At 43.7% G+C, this 21,241-nt stretch overlaps 1 protein-coding gene across 1 annotated transcript in view; it reads right to left on the reverse strand.

The window, feature by feature from the left end:
- The window catches only part of MAML2 (mastermind like transcriptional coactivator 2), a gene marked incomplete at its 5' end in the record, with an annotated part of 207,499 nt that overhangs the window by 8,439 nt on the left and 177,819 nt on the right, over positions 1–21,241 (reverse strand). The window contains 2 exons of the mRNA XM_082277717.1: positions 282–393; positions 2,433–2,636. Coding sequence (XP_082133843.1) covers positions 282–393; positions 2,433–2,636 — 316 coding nt within the window. The remainder of the gene's footprint in view (positions 1–281; positions 394–2,432; positions 2,637–21,241) is intronic.

Below are 21,241 nucleotides of genomic sequence, written 5' to 3' on the forward strand. Positions count from 1 at the left end.
AGGGGTACCAACCCCTCCTTGCCCCTATCTGAGAGGGGCAATATCAGCCTGGATGAAGCACCAGATCATACACCAGCACTTCTCAGTGGTGCAGGACAGTAAGGTAAATAGCACAGGAGAGCAGCAGCCACCACCTACTGCCTCTGCAGTGATGGAAATAGATGTCCAGAAAATCATGCCCCAGAAAATCATACCCCATGCATGCACGGCTCTTATGGGTGGTCTTCCAGCTGGAAGGAAGGAAGAAAGGAAAGAGTTTAATTGAGCCCATGGGCACTTACCAGAATATTGGTTTGCTTGTTGCATGTTGACCACATTCCTTCTTTGGTCTTTATAATCTGGTGGTGGTCTTGTCAAGTGTCTGTTCAGCTGGTCTTGTGGAGTTACTTTCTCCTAGAGGATTAGAGTAGAAGTACATTAATTTGCTTTTCTTTATGCTTTCCTGGCTCTGTGTTTTGCCCATCTCTTTCTTTTTCTCAGTATGTACAAAACTGAAGTATTTCTTCTGTTCACCCTGTCTGGTCCACAGGACAGCCACCTGTGAAACTGTGCCATCACCTACTGACATCTATATGGAAATCTTTTTGCTGTTTGCATTGTGTTTGAGTCTGGTTCAACTTTCCTCTCAGCCTCTGAGAACAATGGCCATATCTGCACTGCAGTACAAAGTGTTTTCCAATTTCACCCTGTGATCCCCATCCCCAGCCATGATCATCCCTCCCTCACTCTATCTTCCTACACTGGAGGGGCAACCACAAAACCCAGCAAAATCCTTGCTTTGTGCTCCCCCCCAGCTCTCCTCCATAGGGATACCAGCAGGACACATGGTTTAGCAAGGATGGTGCTGGGCTGGCTGTTTTCATGCCACTCAACATTGCCCTGTACTTCCCTGTACGTGTACGTGGTGCTGTCTTTTCTCTTACATTGGGAGTACAAGAACTGGGGCAAGGACAGCAAGGAAAGATTGCAGAAAAAAAAATATTAGTTGGGGAGATTTTTTTTCATTTTGAGCTTACAGGGATGTGTCTCTAGTGAGAGTAAGATAAAAATCCAGGTCCTTGAACTGAAATCTGACTAACTGCCCTGTGCTCATAAAGATCTGGAAAGAGCGGGCACCAGAGTCACTGCCAAATCTCTCATCAGCATCAATGTGATTTGATGCCTCCAGAGTGCTGCTGCTCACCCACGAGCAATGGCTCCTTGGGATATGTGCCCCCATGGCAGGAAACTGTGAGTTTGGTGCACACTTTCGGTGGGCAGCTGCTGGGACAGCTTCACACCTCCTCTGCAACACGCACAGCCCTTGTGCTCAGCTGCCAGAATGGCAAACCAGAGTGTCAATGTGAAAGAGTCAGGCCCTGGCTGGGGATGCAAGTCCATTGGAGAAATTTGGGGATAATCTGCCTGAAAACAGCATGCAAATGGACCTTCTAGTGAAAAATCTGTATTTTCTTCTCCCAGGAGCACTTAAAAACACTGGGAGAAGAGCCTATCTTGTGTTTTTTAGACATTTCCACAATTCATGATGGGAATGAGGCGTCTGATTAAGATTTGTAAGGCTTGTTTTTATATCTTGCTCAACCTGAATCCTCATGAAGAAGAGTGACTCCCAGGAAATCCCTGCAATCCATGTAAGAACTGTAGGCAAGCTTTATGTATGTTTCTATGTACACAATACAAAAGCAAAGCCAAGCTGATCAAATTTCCATTTTATTTAAGAGAAGCTATTTGAGAAATTAAGTTTTTGTTCTGCTAAAAATTCTGACAGAAAACTGCAGCACAGAGAGCTGACTTGAAACTTCTTTTTTCCTCTGCATAAATCGAAAAGTCAAGAAATATTTCCCTTACAGAATCCCCCATGTCTCCTAAAATGACCAGAAACTCCTAACCAATCTTTCAGATACCAAAGGAGAGAGAAGAACTGGCTACAGATATCTAGAAATGCAAAAATAAAAACAGAGAAAGTAGGACTCATATACAATCCCAGCCAAGCACACAAACTTGTGCTGAACCCCAAAATCAAGGTACCTGATCCTTGTTCACACACAGGCATTTTACACCATGCTGCCTGGGTCACAGAGCCTGGAAGTCAGCTTTCCTCTGAGGCCAAAGTAGCATAGCAGTGCACCTTGGTTTACCTTGCAAAGAAAACCATGGATAATATTCATATGCCTCAAAAGTGAGCATATGTTTGGTCTGTTCTTGTAATGAAACTGCAGTAGCTTGGACACTTGAGTTGTTTCACATAGACTGTAGAGGGTTTCAAAAAGGCTTAGAAAAGTGCTGAAAAATATAAGGTGCACTCTGAAGTTCTAGGCATTGCCAAAATGACCTTGAAGTTTTGGGGGGCTTTCTTGTCCCTGTCTTAGCTTTCTTTTCTATTGTTTTTGTGACAATATTTTCCATGTAAAATAAGGAATTAGTAAACTTACAGCTTCTGCCAACATCTGCTGCTGTAGAAGGAGCTGTTTTTGCTCCATCATTTGCCGTTGCAGAGCCTGTTTCTTTTCCATCAGCTGCTGATTCAACAATGATTGCTGGGATGAGTTCATGTAACCACTTCCAGTGTTTGGATTTGAGCAAGAACTGGAGCTTGGAGTGGGGCCAGCTCCCTGGCCTACCACAGAGTGTTGTTCCTGAAACAGAAGAAATGGCTCGTGAAGGATGAAAATAATAACAAGCATCAAGAAAAGGAAATAATCCTTTCAGAACACAGCCCACAGACTCTCAGGACAAGTGACTGATACAAAGGCTTTGACAAAGTAAGAAGGGGATTGAGTAACTTCAGCCCTTAGGAAAGACTCTGAAAATGTGCCAGGTGGTTCTAGTGGAAAACCTCAATATTGTACCAGGAGCTTGGGAAACACTAACAGAAGTAACGGAGCTGTCCTGGGGATCTTTCGGGAAACGTGCATCGGGCTGTACAGCAGTTTGTTTGACCACAAGGGAACAAACTCGGCGTCTGCTGGTTCCTACCATCTGGTGAACAGCAGCAAGAAGCTGCAGACTTATTGCTAGAAGTGGCATCTATTCTTAGAAAATACAGAGGTGGTAAGTTAATACTTCACAGTGGGGTGAATGGTGCTGCTTTCATTTGTCCCGTCATCTCCCTGACAAGAGAAATCTCTGAGAGACTGCTAATTGATTCCCATTAGCAACAGGATTAAATTGGCTTAGAGTGTATCAACTTCCTTGGTAAAATAAATGCGTAACTAAGAAGGACCTTGAAGAGTGTTTTAGGGTCTCTCTGGTCTTTGCAAGGGATCTAGATCTGCTTCCTCTTCCCCATGTGCAGCACCATAAGGAAGGGATGGCAAAAAGTCATTTAGAGGGCAATGGGGAAGGTACACGAGGACTCAAACCATGCTTATACAAGATGAGAATGTACATGGAATGACCGTATGCTGCTCCATTTTTCTTGGCCATTATTTCCCTTGGCAGAAATATGTTTTCTGCCTACTTGCTCCAGCAGTGTTTGGTACTTGGGTATTTACCAAATATAGGAAACAGCTTTCTCAGTACATACACAAAAATACTCAGCCTATGTTAGATCACTCAATACCCAGGTATTTCTTCGCCACACAGCTACAAAGAAAATGGAATACACTGAAGAGGTCACACCAGTCATGAGACACATCCATTCTCTGATCCCACTTGGCTGCAATTCACCATAAGAACCAACCACATAACTCTCTATAACCTAAGAGACAGAAGCATTTTTGCCTTGCAACACAAGACTCCACAGCGGGAGTCTGACGCTCCCTGTTAAGCAGTGGTTCTCTCAATACTGAGGTGTAGAGCCAGGATCTGGGCTCCTATCCTAGTAAAGCTCTGTGCCATGGCCATTGTCCCCCAAGGAAATATGGACTGACAGACACTGAAACATGGATTGGTCATATGTAGCCTACCCATGCCCTGAAGGCCGTGGAGCACTGATGTTTAGCGCTTTGCGAACTCCAGGGAAGCTCATTCCTGCGCCTTAGCTTTTGCATCCCTCCCCTCCCCAGTAACACACACACACCACAGACTAATTCCACTTATCTTTCTACCATCTGGCATGGAAGAAGCACAATGATTGTTATGGGTATTTCTATTTTAAAATAACTCTGTGGCTTCTAGATGGGGCCACATGAGCATGTAGCTAGTTAGATAAAGTATTTGAAGACTGTTACTGAAATAAAAACCATGACTTTCTTCTGGAGCCACCTGCAGCCCCCAAGGCAGTGTTACAAACCCACCCTTCAAATTTATTGGGCTCTTACACAATTATATCCTGCACACTTTCTTTCAGTTCCAGAAGGAATCTAGGATTGCTCGGCACTGCCACATTTTTCAGCCCTTATGTTAGCTGCAAAATAGAAAATACCTCCTCTCAACAGACCTGCTTGCCAAGTTGTTGCGCAAACTTTTTTGTCTTTCCTAAAATATTTTGAAAAGAAAAATATGTTACAATAAATTGGCTTTGACTTCTATATTCAAATGACAACTCTAGCTTGAACCCAGCCACATGTTCCATCCATTAATAGAATTCATCTGTTGCATTTTTGCACAGATAGTGAAGGCTCCCCCAAATGTGCTTTCAGTGCTACGTAAAAAAAACAACAAAGCCTAACTTTTTCTTTCCCTCATTCCCTACCAGCCCATATAAGCAGTGGGGGGATTTTGTTTTAAGATAAACTGTGTAGTGTTCATTCAATCTATCAAAGAAAGCTCTTCTGTAATAGCCATTGGCACAAAACACCAGCTGCTTGGCAAACAGACCCTGAGAAAACAGTGTAAATCATCAACTTGGAGCCAGGTTGGGGTTTTTTTTGCATTTGGTCCTTTCTCTGCTGTTCATGAAATGTCAGTGTGAGCCTATGAATCTACGATGTGTTACTTCTCCTGCCTGCTGATCTTCCCGTTGCAATGGGAGAAGGAAGAACAGTTTCCTAATAAATCAGGGGACTAGCTGCACAGCAGTTTGACCCTTCACGAACCAGTGCTATCGAGCCTTGCTCTCACCCTGTGCTTCCATCACTGCAAATCAGACAGCAGAAGGGCTACACTGCTGCCAGGGACGTGGGGCTTTGCCCCTGCACTAGGACAAAGTGTGCCTTCTGGCATCCCTGAGAGGAAGGGCAGGTTTGGGTTGGAGTTACCCTGCTTTTGTTGAACTGTTTCATCCTGCTCTAAGCCCAGCTTTACTGCAGCAGCTTTACTACAACTCCACACATCTAGAGCTGCAGGTTTTTAATGTCATTCCTGGGTTCCCATGCTGCAGTTCATGTGGCTTAACTTTAGAAAGCCCTGACCAAAGAAAGTCTGGGGACGTGCATGTCCCCTTGCCCACGGGCACCTCTGCCCAGCAGGCTGCCGAGGCAGCCCAGCATCCCTCCAGCTGGGGAGCCCCAAGTGCTTGCCTGACACCACATTGTTTCCATGCACAAGGAAGGTAACTTGTCCACTTTGCCCCCAAGGAGGTGACATGATGGGAAGGACATCCCTGTAGGCAGCCAGGTGTCAGGGATGGGCTGGGAGCATCACACCTCCAACAGGTAGAAATAACCACCTGGGTTTACCCCCAGTTCCTGCCCCACTTGTTGGCACTGCTCATGCATGCCACATTCCTCCAGCGCTGCAAATGACCTACCGCCCTTTCAGGGCCATCCCTGGTGCCAGCTGGAGCCGGGTTAGTGTTCACCAACCACCACAAAACTCCATCTGGCCTGCTGGTGCTGAAGCTTCAGCATGGCAATGCTCAACATACAAAGCAGATGTGTGGCACCACATTATCTGATGTTACAGTGATATATAAAACCTGTGAGATGCAGAAAGATAGACAGGGAGAGCTCCTCAGAGCTGGTAGCACAACAGCGGTTTTGTTCATAAGCATCTCCAAGAACATTATGTTCAAATGTTTAAATTAGCAGTAAAAAAAGCATTTGAGACCGAGTTTGCCTTTTGCTATCACTGCTGCAGCTGATTTGTGTTCATACAAATGAAGGGATGTTTTGGCTTCTAAGACATATATGAACTTTCTAAAATAGACTTTTCTTTTTTTTTCCTTCTCCTCTCCTCTCCTCTCCTCTCCTCTCCTCTCCTCTCCTCTCCTCTCCTCTCCTCTCCTCTCCTCTCCTCTCCTCTCCTCTCCTCTCCTCTCCTCTCCTCTCCTCTCCTCTCCTCTCCTCTCCTCTCCTCTCCTCTCCTCTCCTCTCCTCTCCTCTCCTCTCCTCTCCTCTCCTCTCCTCTCCTCTCCTCTCCTCTCCTCTCCTCTCCTCTCCTCTCCTCTCCTCTCCTCTCCTCTCCTCTCCTCTCCTCTCCTCTCCTCTCCTCTCCTCTCCTCTCCAGTTTGGGTCTGGATGGATATAATTTCTGTTGTCCTGTTTGGGGCCATTCCTGATGCTTTCACCAAGCTGCTGCAGGTTGCCTTACCTTTGTCTCCTGGCCTGGCCAGCTTGGCCAGCCTCTGCCCTGCCTGTGCCCTGCCAGGTGTGGCAGCTCCCACCAGTGAGCCCCTGCCCAGTTCCTCCTGGGCCTGTGCTCCTGCAGCTCTTCACTGCAGGCTTTCTCCTGTGCCAGGACCCCTCATGCTGCTGCTCAAACCTTTGACAAAAAATGGTGCTCTCTGGGCTGAGCTCATGGCAAGGAGCTGTGGGCATCCCTCCCTTCATGACCTCACAGCACTGCAAGCTCCTTCCATGCCACTCTGAAGAGGCTCCTCTGTGGAGCTCAAAAAGGTAAATGAAAGAAAAGCAAGACATTACTGCCTTTACCAGGGAAAGATGGGATTTTCCTTATTGCTGCTTTTATACTGAGCAGTAAGAGCACTGTGCAACTGGAGAGGGATTTCAGCAAAGTGGAAAGCTGTGAGGGCCCCGTGCCACTGGGGCAAAGTGCACCTTTCCCCTTTCCTCTCCTCTCCCTTTCCCTACAAAGCTTGTCAGGAGCTCTGAAAGCTTTTTGCAAGCTTATGTCTCTGCATTCTTAGTTCAGAAGTGGTATAAGGACAGTTGGCTGGAAAGGGGAAAAACCTTTCCCCTTTCTCCTGGAAATGCTTTGAATTTATGAATAATTTTGATGGGACAGAAGAGAAACAATGGTCAATTTTGTACTAAACCACAATACTTGCAGAGGCTGTTTGCTTCCCAGCCAGAAGCCCTAACATCTGTGCCACAAGCAGAGCTTCTGCTTCCTGCAGATTTTCCCTCAAAAGGAGATGGGGAATTTTTCCACCTTTCTGTTCCTCTGTGGGGCAACTTATTTTGCACCCTGCATCAGATCAGGAGTGACAGCTCTGACTTTTGCTCTTCTTTTGCATCAGTTCTGGCTCAAAGAAATAAAGAATTTAAAGAAGAAAGGAAAAGTCTTCAGATCCATTTATGGAAGCCTGCTCAGTGACAAATGCCTGCCTTACAAAAAGCTGCTCCCAGGGGAAAGGATGTGCAAAGTCATGTTCATCTGGTGACCAAACTTATGCATGATGTCCTCACTTGTAAGCAGTTTCAGTCAGTTGTGTTAATTGGCATTGTGGGCTACTTAGAGTGAGGATGGTGAAGGAAAAGGCACCTCTGTGGATTTCTTCAAGGGACCAGTGGCTGTCACAACTGTGTGAGCTTCTTGGGGACTTTCTGCTTTGACTGCAAGCCACCCTGACAACTGACCAATTCGAAAAGGAGAATGAGGAAGAGGAGAAGAATGAGGAGGAGGAGAAAGAAAAGGAGAAGGAAAAAGGGGAATGGTTCAACCAAATCCTGGACTGTTTCAGAGTAGTGCAAGGCTGGTAGCAAAGCCCAGACCCCCGTGAGCCCCTGGTGTAAGCCTCCACAGCCTCAGCTGGCACGCTGCTTTCCACAGCCACAAGCTGAGGCTCTCCTGCAGCTGCTGGGCCATGCACTTAGGCTTACTGAGAAGAGCTGGTCTGACCCATGCAACTTTAGGAAGCCGAGCACAGGGTGCTTTGCTGAATGGCCAGTCTTAGTACCTGCCAGCCCTCTTCTGAGCCACCTCTTTTTTGCTGCATTTAATAGGAGTGCTAAATACTGGGGTTTTCGTGGTCATCTGAACTCCAAGCACTGAATGCTTGTGTCCTTGCCTCAGACAAGAAAACCAAACTCCAGCAGGACCATGACAGAGTGCCTGTCAAGTAAGAACTCTTTCAGCTCCAGTAAAAAAGCTAAAGAGTTTTCATATTTTTGGGAATAACTCCCACTCTTGACTGGAGTGCAGAGGGCTGCTTTCTGTGCCAGTGTATACTGTGAGAGCACCAAGAAGTTCCTGAGGTTAAACTCATCTGCAACAGCTGAGGATCTGATCTGTGTATAAGGAAATAAGACAGACAGGGGAGAAACACAGCCAGGCAGATCTTCCCTTGCCTTACTGCTTGATCAGCCCTGTGAGGGTGGAAAACATTATCTTCCTGAGCAACGCAAACTCATTCAACCTTTTATCATATTTTGAATACGCAGCATAAACGTTAGTCTCCTCTAAGTTTAGGTCTCTAACAAAAAACTTGGAGCAGATTCTCTCTAAACTGCCTGCTGCAGCTCTCCCTTCCCTATACCGGGAGATGGGGCTGTATAATTAGGCTTCAGATGTTTAATATAGATAACTGATTTGGGAACCTAGATTAGATGATAGGAACATTCCCTTACATGCCTCATTTTGGATGCTTATAGTCATACTTGAGTAAGATGCCTGTAAGAGTGTGAACACCCTTTGATTTGTCAAGCACTAGTGAATGACTTTCTATGTTGTATAGAGTGACCTAAAAGTCTCCCAAATTAACCAGGCAATAGATACTGTTATAGGTTGAATTTCCCCTAATACCTTCCAGAGAATATTTTTATGCATTCCAGGAAGATTGCTTTTATATGTATAAACAGCATTTGAAAAACCTGAATACTACAAGATCCCAAGAGCTGGCTTTGCTATATCTAATATCCAGAGACACACCTGGGTGAAGGCTGCAAAAGATTTCCTTTCAATAATTTTGTGGAGTGTTTATAAGAAGATGGCTCAGCCATATGGGACTATCGTCTGTGTTTTTCTCCTGAGAACATCTGAGCTCTCAGGATAAAAATTTCAGGACCAACTATGTTTCCAAGGCACATACACAAGGAAACATGGACACTAGCATTGCAATTTCACAAGCACAGGCTATCTGCCAGAAATACTTGTGCCTTTGTCCAACCAGGGAAAAGAAGCAAATGCTGTGTCACTCCTTCAATAAACTGAGTGGTAGAGCCCAAAGAGGAAATGCAGACTAATCCCTTCAAACACTGAAACTGGAAACGCTCCTGACAGTAGGGAGCACACACCTGATTTCTGCATCCTCATGGTGTAAGTCACCCATCGGAGCGATATGCTTGGACAGCAAGTGATGCAGCAGGTACTCATGCAGAGGGATAAGTATTTCAGCAAACCCAGCTGCTGCAGCTCTCACTGGAAGATCCAGGGAGTTGAGGCTTTTTAGAAAGACAATTTTTTTGGACACACTGAAATTTAAATGTACCCTGTAACTATTTTCAGAAATAGGTAACACTGTGCACAATCTCAAACATAAGAATGGGTGAGCAAATCCCTGAAAGGAGCCAATCCTCACTTTGACAGATAGTTAGTTATTTGTGCAATTCTTCATAGAAACCTATTCTAGCACTTTGCCTGTTCAACACCAACAAGGAAGCTGCTCACGCCCAAGATCCTTGTGAACGGATTTTCAGATTTATTTGTAGCCCTGCCATAATCCCTTGCCAGAGAGTTGCACAGCCCCGCAGCCACTAGCAGGCACTCTTAGAACAATGTTCCCAACCCCAACGCCTTAAACTTGGGCAAAGTGGGAGCTGCATCTTGCAGGGTGCAAGGCTCAGATGCAGCCCTTGCACAATCACATAGCAACAGACCCAGGAACAGCGCCTCATTACCAGCCTTGTCTGACAATCAAGTCTTTAATGAGAACAAAGGTTGACAGTGATTAATCATTAAGACATTTCTTGTTCCTTGCTGCACGTGTTGAAGGCAGCCTCCTGCCGGGGTAGTCTGGCACATTTCCTGTCTGCTCTATACCAGGGCCCGTGTCCGGACACACAGGGACGTCTTTTCCCAAAACCAAGCACACAGATGAATGTCTTGTCTCCATTTCTGAGCACGGCAAATTCGGAATGCATGTGCATTCTGCAAAAATAATAAACCTTCAGCTGTAAATTTGATTGCTGTATATTCAGGCAAAATGACCTAAAGGAGATTTGTTCATGTCAGAATTTTTCCCAGAGACATCAAGGATGGATTATTAGTATTTTACCATGTGCACCGTGATGAACTTTTAATGTCATCTTCTGGCATAATGTATACATGAAGGTGTCCATTTTAGAAATATTTTGTTTATTTGTAATGAAAATAACATGCACGTGTTGAAAGTTCAACAGAGGAGGTTATTGTGAAATGTCTGCATCAGAGGAATGTTGGCTCCATCGAAGTCAATGGCAAAACTCCAGCTGACTTCAACGGGGCTAGAATTTCCTCCTAGATCTCCATCCAGCCACAGGGGCACGGTGGCACTCTTGGCTTGGAGTGACCTCATCTTACACTTTCTGGACAAAATACCTGGTTCAGAGAGATGCCAGCAGAGAGCCTTCACTGATGTACTTGGGCAAAGACTATCCTGCGCTCTGTATGGAGCTCTATTTTTAAATGCCTCATGAACTCTTATTCTGAAATAAGTTTGCCAATAAGCATGAATGATGAAGGCTCCCATCTGGTTTTGGACAAAACCAAACACATAATGATTTGTTCTACTTCAGCATTACCATTTGCAATGGCAGCAATATGCAATATCTACACTACAACAAGCCAAGCCCTTTAGTTTATTATCACACAATTGCAGGAAACCAAATGAGGGAGGTTTAAGAAACTGCCCCTCCTCTAGCTGGAACAAGAGCTGGTGTGAGGGGTCCTGTTTTGCCTGGTACTACAGGACAAGGTACGTGCATACTTGCAGGCTCTGTGCTTCCACTAAGGAGTGGTAATTTCCAGCTGAGACAGTGAAAACTTCCTAAACTGGTTGAATTAGACACTTGTGATTATCTGTCTGTATCTTTAGTATGGGCATATATTATCTGTGTATATGTATACCTTACTCATCTAATAAATGTTCTTGTCTCACTGCCATATGTTTATTATCTTTCACAAAAATTTTCTAGCCTGAGGTCGATAGAGAAAATTTCAGCCCACTTAGAAAAGCTACAATCAATCAAAATAAGAGTCTTGCAAGAGGAAGCGCCGGGTAATTCAGTAATAGGTGACTCTCATACACACATGTTTATATTTCGATGTTCAGTTTACAAAGCAGTTCTAAACAGAACATTCTAACAGAACTAATGGAAAGAGAATAAGTCTGTGCCTTTTGATCACAAACACTAATGCAAAATTCTATAGGAAATTACTGTAATTTTTTATGCTCTTGATTTCCAGGCTAGTCTCTAGTTTCCTCAGCTTTTTTTTTCCACTAGCATTTATCTAGGTTTTCTTTGCACCTTCCATATCCATCCCTATATATGATTCACCCTCTCTATTAATTGTCTGTAGTTTAAACAAATTTGTGTCACTTCTAATTAACAAGCACCAAAAAACAAAGAAAAGAAAAGATGACATAATATGGAAATTTTCCTCAAGCAATAAAAAAAGCAAAGCAAATACCATAAATGCCAATTTTTCTTCAGGAGGAGGGAGTAGGCAACCTGGATGTAAAAATATTTAATGAAGACAAAAAATAATTAAACACACAGAATAATAAGAACAGCAGAAAAACCACATCACTGGAGCCAAACACTTGAATTCAAATGAGCACAACATGGGTTGTATGACTGTCAGAGACACATATTAAGATCAAAGCTCTCCTGCTGAGAATACACAGCAAGAACATGAGCATCCTTAAACTGTAGCCTCCTGGGATCAACTTTCTAACACCAACAGCTCTGAACTCTGATGGCAAACAATGGCCAACACTGAAAAGCATTGTGTGAAGAATGGCTCTGACCTGCGTCTCCCTGCATTCATGGGACATGCAAATGGGACATGCCTCAGGTGGGACAGGATCTCTTTGTTCCCAGTTACCTGCCCTGGGACAACGACTGGTGCTAACCAAAATCAGCATCTGGTGCTGGTGGCCAAGTGTCACTAGGCGCAGAAGCAGGGAGTGGGACAAAAACAAATGGTTTCCAACAGGGACAGCCCATGGCACTGGTGCAAGTGCACAATGCAGGGTTCAACAGAGCAGCTTCGGCTGCCCATCTATGCAGTTTTAAACAAGTCCTTATCACACAACCCCAACTGTGGTCTTCCCTCTCCTTCCTTTATAACAATCACTGTCTTTGTTATAAAACAACTTTATTTGATGGGAGTTAATTTGCAGGAATTGTCATAAACCTAAGATCCTGCCATCCCCTTGCACTGTTTTGATGAGTGTGATAAAATGGTGCCAGTGGCTGTAGCAGCCCGAGGGTTTGACAAATCTACCTATCCCTCATCTGTCTGTGCCAACAGCAGTTTCATTAAAATGTGAAAACACTAGGTTTCCTGAAAAGCCCTCCTGGGATTTGAATAATTTTTCATTATGATCTCAAGATGTAGGAAGCAATGCAGTTTTCTCAGGTATCCCAACAGCTCCAAATACTTCTCTGGGTCAGGCAAAGAGTAAAGTCAGGACCCTGAATTTTAGGAAAGCAAAATTCCTGCCATTCAAGGAGTTAGTCAATAGGACCTCCTGAGAAACTGCCCTCAAGGACAAGGGAGCGCAACAGCGCTGGCAAATCTTACAGAATGCTTTCCATAAAGTGCAAGAGCTCTCAATCCCCAGATGTAAGAAATCAGGAAAGGGAGGCAAGAGACTGACATGGATGAGTTGGGATCTGCTGGTCAAATTAAAGGGCAAGAAAGAAATGCACAAGGAGCAAGAACAGGTATCCCAGGAAAAATACAGGAATGCTTCCCAGCTGTGTAGGGATGGGGTCAGGAAGGCCAACATGTGGCTGGACCTGAACTTGGCAAGGGATGCAAAGAGTAACAAGGAGGGTTTGTACAGGTGTGTCAGCCAGAAAAAGAAGGATAAGGAAAGCTTTACTCCCTCGATGAACATGACTGTCAAACTGGTAAGAATGGATGATGAGATACTCAACAACCTTTTGCCTCAGTCTTCACTAGCAATCTCTATTCCCATTTATAGTTTTAAACTAAAAGAGTGCAGATTCAGACTAGATATAATGAAGAAAAAATTTTACAAGGTTGGCGAATCACTGGAACAGGTTCCCCAGAGAAGTTGTGAATGCCCCAGCCCTAGAAATGTTCACAGTCAGGTGGACAAGGTTCTGAGCAACATGGTCTAGTGGAAGGTGTCCCTGCCCATTGCAGGGGAGTTGGACTAGATGATCTTTAAAGGTACCTTCCAACTCAAACAATTTTATGGTACTAAGACTCTTTTTCTTGGAGGGGTAACAGGGTTAGACAGAGCTCATCCACTTCTGCTTTCAGCCTTGCAGAGTAGAGTCTAACTCTTTGCCTGGCCAGGATCCCCATTGTGGAAGTTGATCTGCTGCCTCACTGCCCCTCTGGAAGCATTACCAGGCATGGTGGTTATCTGCTTCAGGAGTAAAAGGTTAATCAAAGGTGACATAGGGCCACTAATACTGTATAATGGCACAGGCCCTTCAAGGAGCACCTGGCATCTCACTGAGCTCAAAGAAAGGTGCAAGAGTGCTTGGATGCAGTGGGTTGTTTCTTCTGTTCTTTATCTCCAGCCTTTAAAAAGCTGCAATGGAGCCAGCTAGAGAGGTCAGAATAGCTCGATCCACCAGGGACCAGTCCTGCTTTGGACAGCATGCCTGGGAGGAATTATCTCAGGAAAGTCTTCCTTCAATCAGATGAAGTAAAAAAATGAATTATACTTCTGGCATTTATTTAAGCTGTTTACTGCCCAAATCTTGTAGCGTGGGAAAGAATAACAGACTATCCAGAGCCTGCCGTATGCCAGCTATCAGATAACGTGTGACTCCGGAGAATGGGAAGGCTGGTGCCAACGAAAACTTTCTTGGACGACTTCTGCTCATTTTGTATTATTCTTGTGCAAGAGCAGTGAAAACCTGTTTTGCATCCCTGTTTTTAAATAGACCTACTCTCTCATGAAAAAGAACAGGTGGGCAGGGTATGACTGTCCTGTTTTCTTTCCCTGAGCAAAGGAAAGCGCAAATGCCTTTGTCAAATCACTCTCATATTTTGCTGTGGTATTTCCCACATTTGGGATATAGCAAAGGTAAATACCCCACAGAGCAAGGAACAGGGGGCTCTGGATTGCCTGTTATACTCACACTGTTTGCCCTGCCAGACAAGCCATGGGCTTTGCTGGGGGGGACACAGTGCTGTCTTCTGGCAATGCCTTTGAAGAGACATGGGGGAGATGCAATTTCTGCCCCCATGTTCACATGGTTGGCCACAGACACACAGTTTAATAAGCACATTAACTAAGAAAAGACCCTGTTTATTGGTATCAGACTTTTTAGGGGCCAGAGTATAACCTTCTCACTGTCTGATGGCACAGCTGAGGTGATAAAAAGTACAGGAAGGAGCTTTCACTGGCATCTGCAATGCCCATTGAGCTGTGTTGGACCAGACAGATCAGATAAAATGGTGAAGTAGAAACACCCAGCTGACCACTTAACTGTGCTTACAAGGAGAGAAAGCAAAAGGAGAAACCAGCTGAACTAAATGAACTACATGAGTTATACTACATTCTGTAAATAGCTGGTTAGACACCACAGAGGTAAAAAAAAAAAAAAGGAATTGGCTTAGTTTGATTTGAATTCCCTATAGAGGTCATCCCTTTGCAGCCCTGGCAGTTGGACAACAACAGAGGGCAAGGGAGAAGCATTCATTTATTGCAAGCTTGGATTATTTTGGATTTTAGATGTTCTAAACCGGCATATTTGCTCTACAGAAAAATTATCTTAATCTGTGACTTCTTTTTCCTATCCTAAAAAGCAAAAGTTGGATTCATTCTTGGGCCATAGAGAGCACATGTCTCCTTTAACTTAAAAATAAGGTTTAAATGGGATTTACTTGGCTCACTGGTTTGTACTATCTGGCACAGTAAAGCATTTTATCCAAAGACTGCTTTGCAGGCTACTCCTGCAAATGACCTTCCCTGTGGGTCACACAGAAGTTTCTGATAAGTTTTTAGAACTCACAGGCAGGAGAAGCCTACCAGGAGACCATGTGGATTCAAGCAATAGAAGCAGACTCTGACACAGAAGAATTCACATAACTTTGTTAATTAGGAGAAGGGCAAAAACCTTTTGATGGATCAAACCATGTGTTCAGAATATGCAAAATAACATGACAGAAGTTTGATACTGGATAGCAAGGAGTTGTGATATGACATTTGTGCGGTTTGACACCAAAACGCTTGATAAATTGTACTGAGGTTACTAGGAGTCTTGATAAAACATCTCTAAAATACTGTGTCCCTCTTGCTCTTACAAATCTAGAAGTGATGGAAAATAATGAGTTTTAACCAAAGCCATAAAGTACCTCAAATGGGTCTTGAAATATGTATGATAATGTAAATTAGATTTCTTGGGCTAGAAAGGGCAGGTTTACAAAGTAGCTGGTTGGCGTGTTAAAGAACTCTTTCCATGTACATCTTGTTCTCTAGACCAAAGAGGTGTCAAATTCAGGGAAAAACCCCTTATGAGCAAGGTCTTGCTCTGTAAAAATGCTTCCTCAATTTTTAATAATATTAGTTATGCCTCTCAATTTCTGCCCTGCTTCTCTGTAATATTTTTTGTGCGACTAATCAGAGTTGAATCTAACAACAATAAAGTGTTAATTAAGCTTTATCTAATCTCAATCTAATCTGACAGCAGCAACCCCCATCTGCTGCTCTGCTGTTTGCTCCTGTTTGGACCACCTACTATGCATGGATAATTAGGTGTCGAAACTACTATGGCATCTGAATTCAGGAGAGTGCTGAGTGATTCAGACAGCCATCTTTGCAGCTGAGCCCACCAGTCCCTGCTTTCCTAGACATGCAGTGGACAGGACTCACTATATTATCCCATCTAGGAGCCAGGAAAAGGCTTGTTTCATGCCATCAGAAAGTTCAGTACCTAATCCAGTCACCCAGGCTCTCCTGGCTGTTCATGGAGAGAAGGCAAATCATGGTCTCCAGAGGATTACTGGCCAAGTCTGGCCTCTGAAAGGAATGGGATGAGTCTGGAGGTGCCTCTCTTCTCCTGCTGACTGGAGGAGCATGGGGTGCTAATTTGGACATGAGACTATGCACTGAAATGAGACAATTCTCCTCTGATGGTAAGAAATCTGACTAAGAAATTACACGGGCACAAGTGCCTAGTAACATGTTTAGAAGCCAAATGCAAATGCATTGGAAAGATCCTGCTGGGCTTTGGACCAGGCTCTGTCATACAGACAAGTTAATAAGCGTGGGACACGGAGAACAATGTGCAGAGAACTACAAATCCAAACACCCTCACAGTCAGACATATTTACTGCTGGCCTGCACCTCTCAAGCTCCTCTGGGGGAATTACTCCAACCAGAGTTCACCTTGTACATACAGTCATTTTGCAAGGATAAGGGATGATTTAATGTATTCTCCTCCCTTGCTCAAATCAGTTATCCAGTCTTTGTCCACACACACTGCCTGACCTGATTTTCCTCTCTGAGATAAGTCTTCCTAAGCTGCTAAAAGCTTGTCTGAAAAGCCAGCTCACAGGTCAAGTGAGCAGGATTTCATGATTTCACTGGATATCTTTAAGGAGAAAATGAAAACTTTGTGTTACACTGCTAGTCTGACAGTGTTAGACATAAGCTGGGTCCGATGAAATCTTGCAATGCTCACTCCACTGGTGGAAAGCACAACTTCTTGAGATACCAGTGGTCCCCTTGCCAGGGCAGCTATTAGTTTAAATAAATAAAAACAAACAAAAGGGAAAAGAAACATTATATTAATTGTAAGGGTCAGGCAGAGACCTTGCAATCTGGTGTAAGTAAAGGTCCCCAGAGAGCCACCAAAAGAACTTTGCCTTTTCTTTGCTCCATGAACCCTGATAGAAGTTCTCTGCTGAAATTAGGGGCAAAACTCCCAGCAACTTAAGTGGGGCCATGAGCTCCCTAAGAGTTTGCACAGCTCTGCAGGCAAAAGGATATCTGGCTTCTGCAAGGAGCAGACATTTAAAGGCATGTTAAAAATCTGTGGCATAAATGGCACAATGGATACACAGATAAGCAGACAGCAGCTGATCTATTCCTTCCTAAAAAAGAAGGACAGCCCTCTTTACAGCTGAGAGACCTATCAGCATCTTTGATATCATTTTTCTTGGGGGAACTGCTGAATAAAGGGTCTCTGTCTTTTTGAGCATAATTACAACTGATTTTTTTTTCCTGATAAAGAATGTAGTCATTGAGCCATAATGGCATTATGTGATGACTTAAATTCATCCTCTAATCTCTCCAAAATGGTATAAATTATTGAACAAGTCACTCAACCCTATAAAAGCACTTTAAAAACATTTTGTTCAGCATGATAATGATCAGACAGAATGTAGCAAGAGTTACAGTAAATTAGACTCATGCTCCAGGCTGGCTGCCACTCAATATACTCATAGCTAAATTCTCACCTACTGAGTAAGACACTCTGTCACAGATAAATTAAGACATAGTCAGTTCTAAAGTGTGTTGGCAAGGACCTTTAGTTCCTTCCCATTTTTTACAGGGAACATCCATGTGATTTCTGGAGGTACTATCAGAGAGCTACACAATGCTCTTAAAGAGATGCTGTGGTACCTCTGAGCAAGCTCAGAAACAAGGAAAATTAGTTTGGGTAGAGATAATGTTCCCAGAACAGCATTTCCAGCATGTAGATTAGCTTCTCAGCTTCTGTTTGAGTTTCTCTGCTGCCAGCCTCAAGTGGTGCCACAAGTTAACCCTAAGGTGCCCAGAGGTGAGCCTCCCTGCTTAGCCACACCCACCAGCCTCAGAGCCACTCCTGCAGTGTTCTTGTGCTGTGAGTGAACAGATCTGCCCCAAATCCAAGACCAGCACCAATGAAAGCCTTGCTTTGCACATCATGTCTCATCCTACCACTTCCCATCCCTTACATGGCAACTGTGATGCCCCAGTACAGTGAGGCCTTTCAGCGTTGTTGGTACTGGGATAACAGAGTGGGATCCTCATCTGACTGATGTCCTCCATGGTCACATATCACTGGTGATCACAACAACTATAGATAAGACACCTGAAATACTCAGCTGAGGGCACGGTTCGACAGCACTTATAATCACACAAAATCTGTTGGTTTTTATTAGTAACATCAGTGTGATAAAACAGTTACTCATGATGCTCCTTAACTCTGCTTGAGTGTTAGCACTGACAGTGATAGTGCATACCAATAATTACAGCAACAGTGCTGTAAATTCTGCATTTCTCTGAATTACTGAGAGGTAGCTGACAATTTTACAAAACTGAATTGCCTTCACTAAACATCACAATGTGATTCCCTGTACTCCTGTCTAGGAGAGGTGCTACAATCCTTAGATGTGGCACAGTCATGAACTAGCAGATACTTTTGAACCAGGTCGATTTTGAGGAGTTTGACCCATCTTATGAAACACAGTGTAGGTTTGTTCCTTTGATGGAATGGAGAGCCAGTGTGCTTGGGAGCCAAGCCAAAGCACTAATTCTGCCCAGTTGCCAATGTATTCTGGGAAATTTCTGCCCACAAGCTAAACTACATCTTGTTTCTCTTCATTGTAACTGATGCCTCAGCAGAAACCCTGGTCTGACCTACTCTGCTGCCCTTAATTCTGTGCAAAAATCAGTGATACATCTACAACACAGCAAGATCGAGTACAAGTTTCCCCATATGTGTTATAGTTGGTTGCGACAGCTTTCTCCTATCCCAGATTCTATTCTATTCTATTCTATTCTATTCTATTCTAAACAGAAGACCATAAGAGCTAGCAAACAGCTCCAGTTACATGTTTCTAATGGCAACTGGTAATAAATACCTGGAGTACAGGAAACAGAGTGCAAAGATAGTGCTTTACTCCCTCATATAACTTCTTCATGTCAATCATACCTGCATGCCCTCATCAGGCCATCCCAGATTTCTCTTGATCACCTTTGCTGCCTTTCTCTGATCCTCTTCTAGGGAGAATGAAACTGCACTGCAGCAGTCAAAATGGGAGTGAATCGTGAATCATGGATTGAAACATAGGGGTAATGATGTTTTGTAATCTTTCTATTCCCTTGCCAATATTTTATACCTGCTATTTTCCTTTCCACTAACTGTTGACCCTGATATTTTCAGAGAACTACTCGTAACAACTCAATATATCTGTCCTGAGCAGTGGCAGTTAAGTCAGAGCTCATGATTTTGTACATAGACAGAGGACTGTTTCTTTTAACCATGTCTGTTACTCTGTATTTATAGACATTCAGCATTTCATGGTAATTTATTTGTCAGGAACATTTTTGCCCTTTTTCTTTCTTTCTTTTTTTTTGGCTTTTACTTTTACACTGAGTACTTTCTCTCATGAGCAAACTTTTTCACTCTGTTACCCCTTTTTATAGATGTATTTATCTGTTGCACATCAAAGATCCTGGCTTTAATCCCCATGATAAAATTCCTTTATTAAGAACCTGACCATTTATGCACACAGTTTTTTTCCTAACTTGATTTGGCTGTCTCTTAGCCCATTGATAGTGTGAACTTTATTAGATAAGAGTCTCCACATTTCCATATTTATATAGCAACCAAAAGGAAATGGAAGTTCCTTTTAAGTGAGACAGGGAACAGAAAACAGGTGTATGCTAAAACAGACCCAAAATCCATCCCCACTGACACTTCCAACTAACATTCCTGGCTGTACATTCTCTAACCAACCAGTAGACCACATCCAAAACACAGGAAAAAGACTCAAGGATCCCAATATCCTATGTTCTAGTATTTAGAAATGCCAAAACAATCCTACACCAGCCAGAATGGTCCTGCAGGGACCTACTGGCTCTTTCCAAGACCCTCCTTGAGTAACCCTGTCCATGAACCAGGCCTGTACGTACACAACAGTGGAAAGTATAAACCTGGTTATGCTGGATTTCTGCCTGCTTGGGGATGCCTGTCCTTGAAAAATCTCAGTTGCCCTTTGAGGACAAATGTCCGTAGCTTTCATAGGATTGGAGCAAGACATTTAATACTCTCTATCCTCATCTTCTACTTGGAGGCCAACACGTGAGGTGCTGACACAATGGACACACTCCTAATGTTCGTATCTTGGGGAGAAACAAAGCTATCACACTTGGATTGCTTCCTTAAGGTTTAGATTAATACCTTAAGGTTCCTTATTATCACAGGCATGTTTTGAGAAGTGAGAAAAAGAAAAGGAACACAGAGAAATTCCCGTCACCATGACCTCTCCTGTAATCTTCTGGGGATCAAACCAAGCATTCAGCTGGTATCTCTGCAGGGAAGATATGGACTGGAGACTGGAGCAGAGTCACTCTCATAAGCTCTGAAAAGATATGGGCTTTCCCCCCTCTCTAGATATGTCAGGCTGGAGCATCATTACATTCAGAGGAAGAGGTGAAAAAAGAGATTACAGATTTATAGGAGATACTGAAAGATCTGGAAGGCAAGTTTCTGCCTCTTGGAGAAATAATCTTTCAAAGAAAGCATTCAGTGACAGTAATAGAAGGGAAAACTCCTTGGTTTGCTTTCTAAGGTCTCCATGAGCTTTTCCTCAAAAGACAGAGTTCCATATTTCAAGGCCATCACAAGACCAAACAGCATTGTTGTGCCAGAGGGCAAGGTCAACCTAACAAACACCCATGCCACACATTCCCAGCATGGAAGTGTGCAGGACCATTGGCCTTTTCTACTGGTTACCACACAGCTCATTTAGGAATATTTGCTAAATGGCTCCATCAAATTCTGTAATCAGGAATGTGAGCCACCAGAACTATTCTTTTCCATGGCTTTTCCTGGAGTTGTGCTGTCCCTAGATGTTTTGACCTGGCAAGGATCAATCTTTCTTTTTATCCCTTTTCTGATATTTTGAGATTCCCATCAGTAATGCTGAGAGAGCAAAGTGTGAATCATATGAAGCAAGAATGGAAAACTGGCTGAGCGTCCCTTGGAGAAGACAGAAGCCATCTGACCCACTGTGCTCACCCCTGCTTTCCATCACCCATCTGCCATCC

Source organism: Coloeus monedula, assembly GCF_965178545.1.
Source record: "Coloeus monedula genome assembly, chromosome: 3".
In the NCBI taxonomy this organism is placed as follows: domain Eukaryota; kingdom Metazoa; phylum Chordata; class Aves; order Passeriformes; family Corvidae; genus Coloeus; species Coloeus monedula.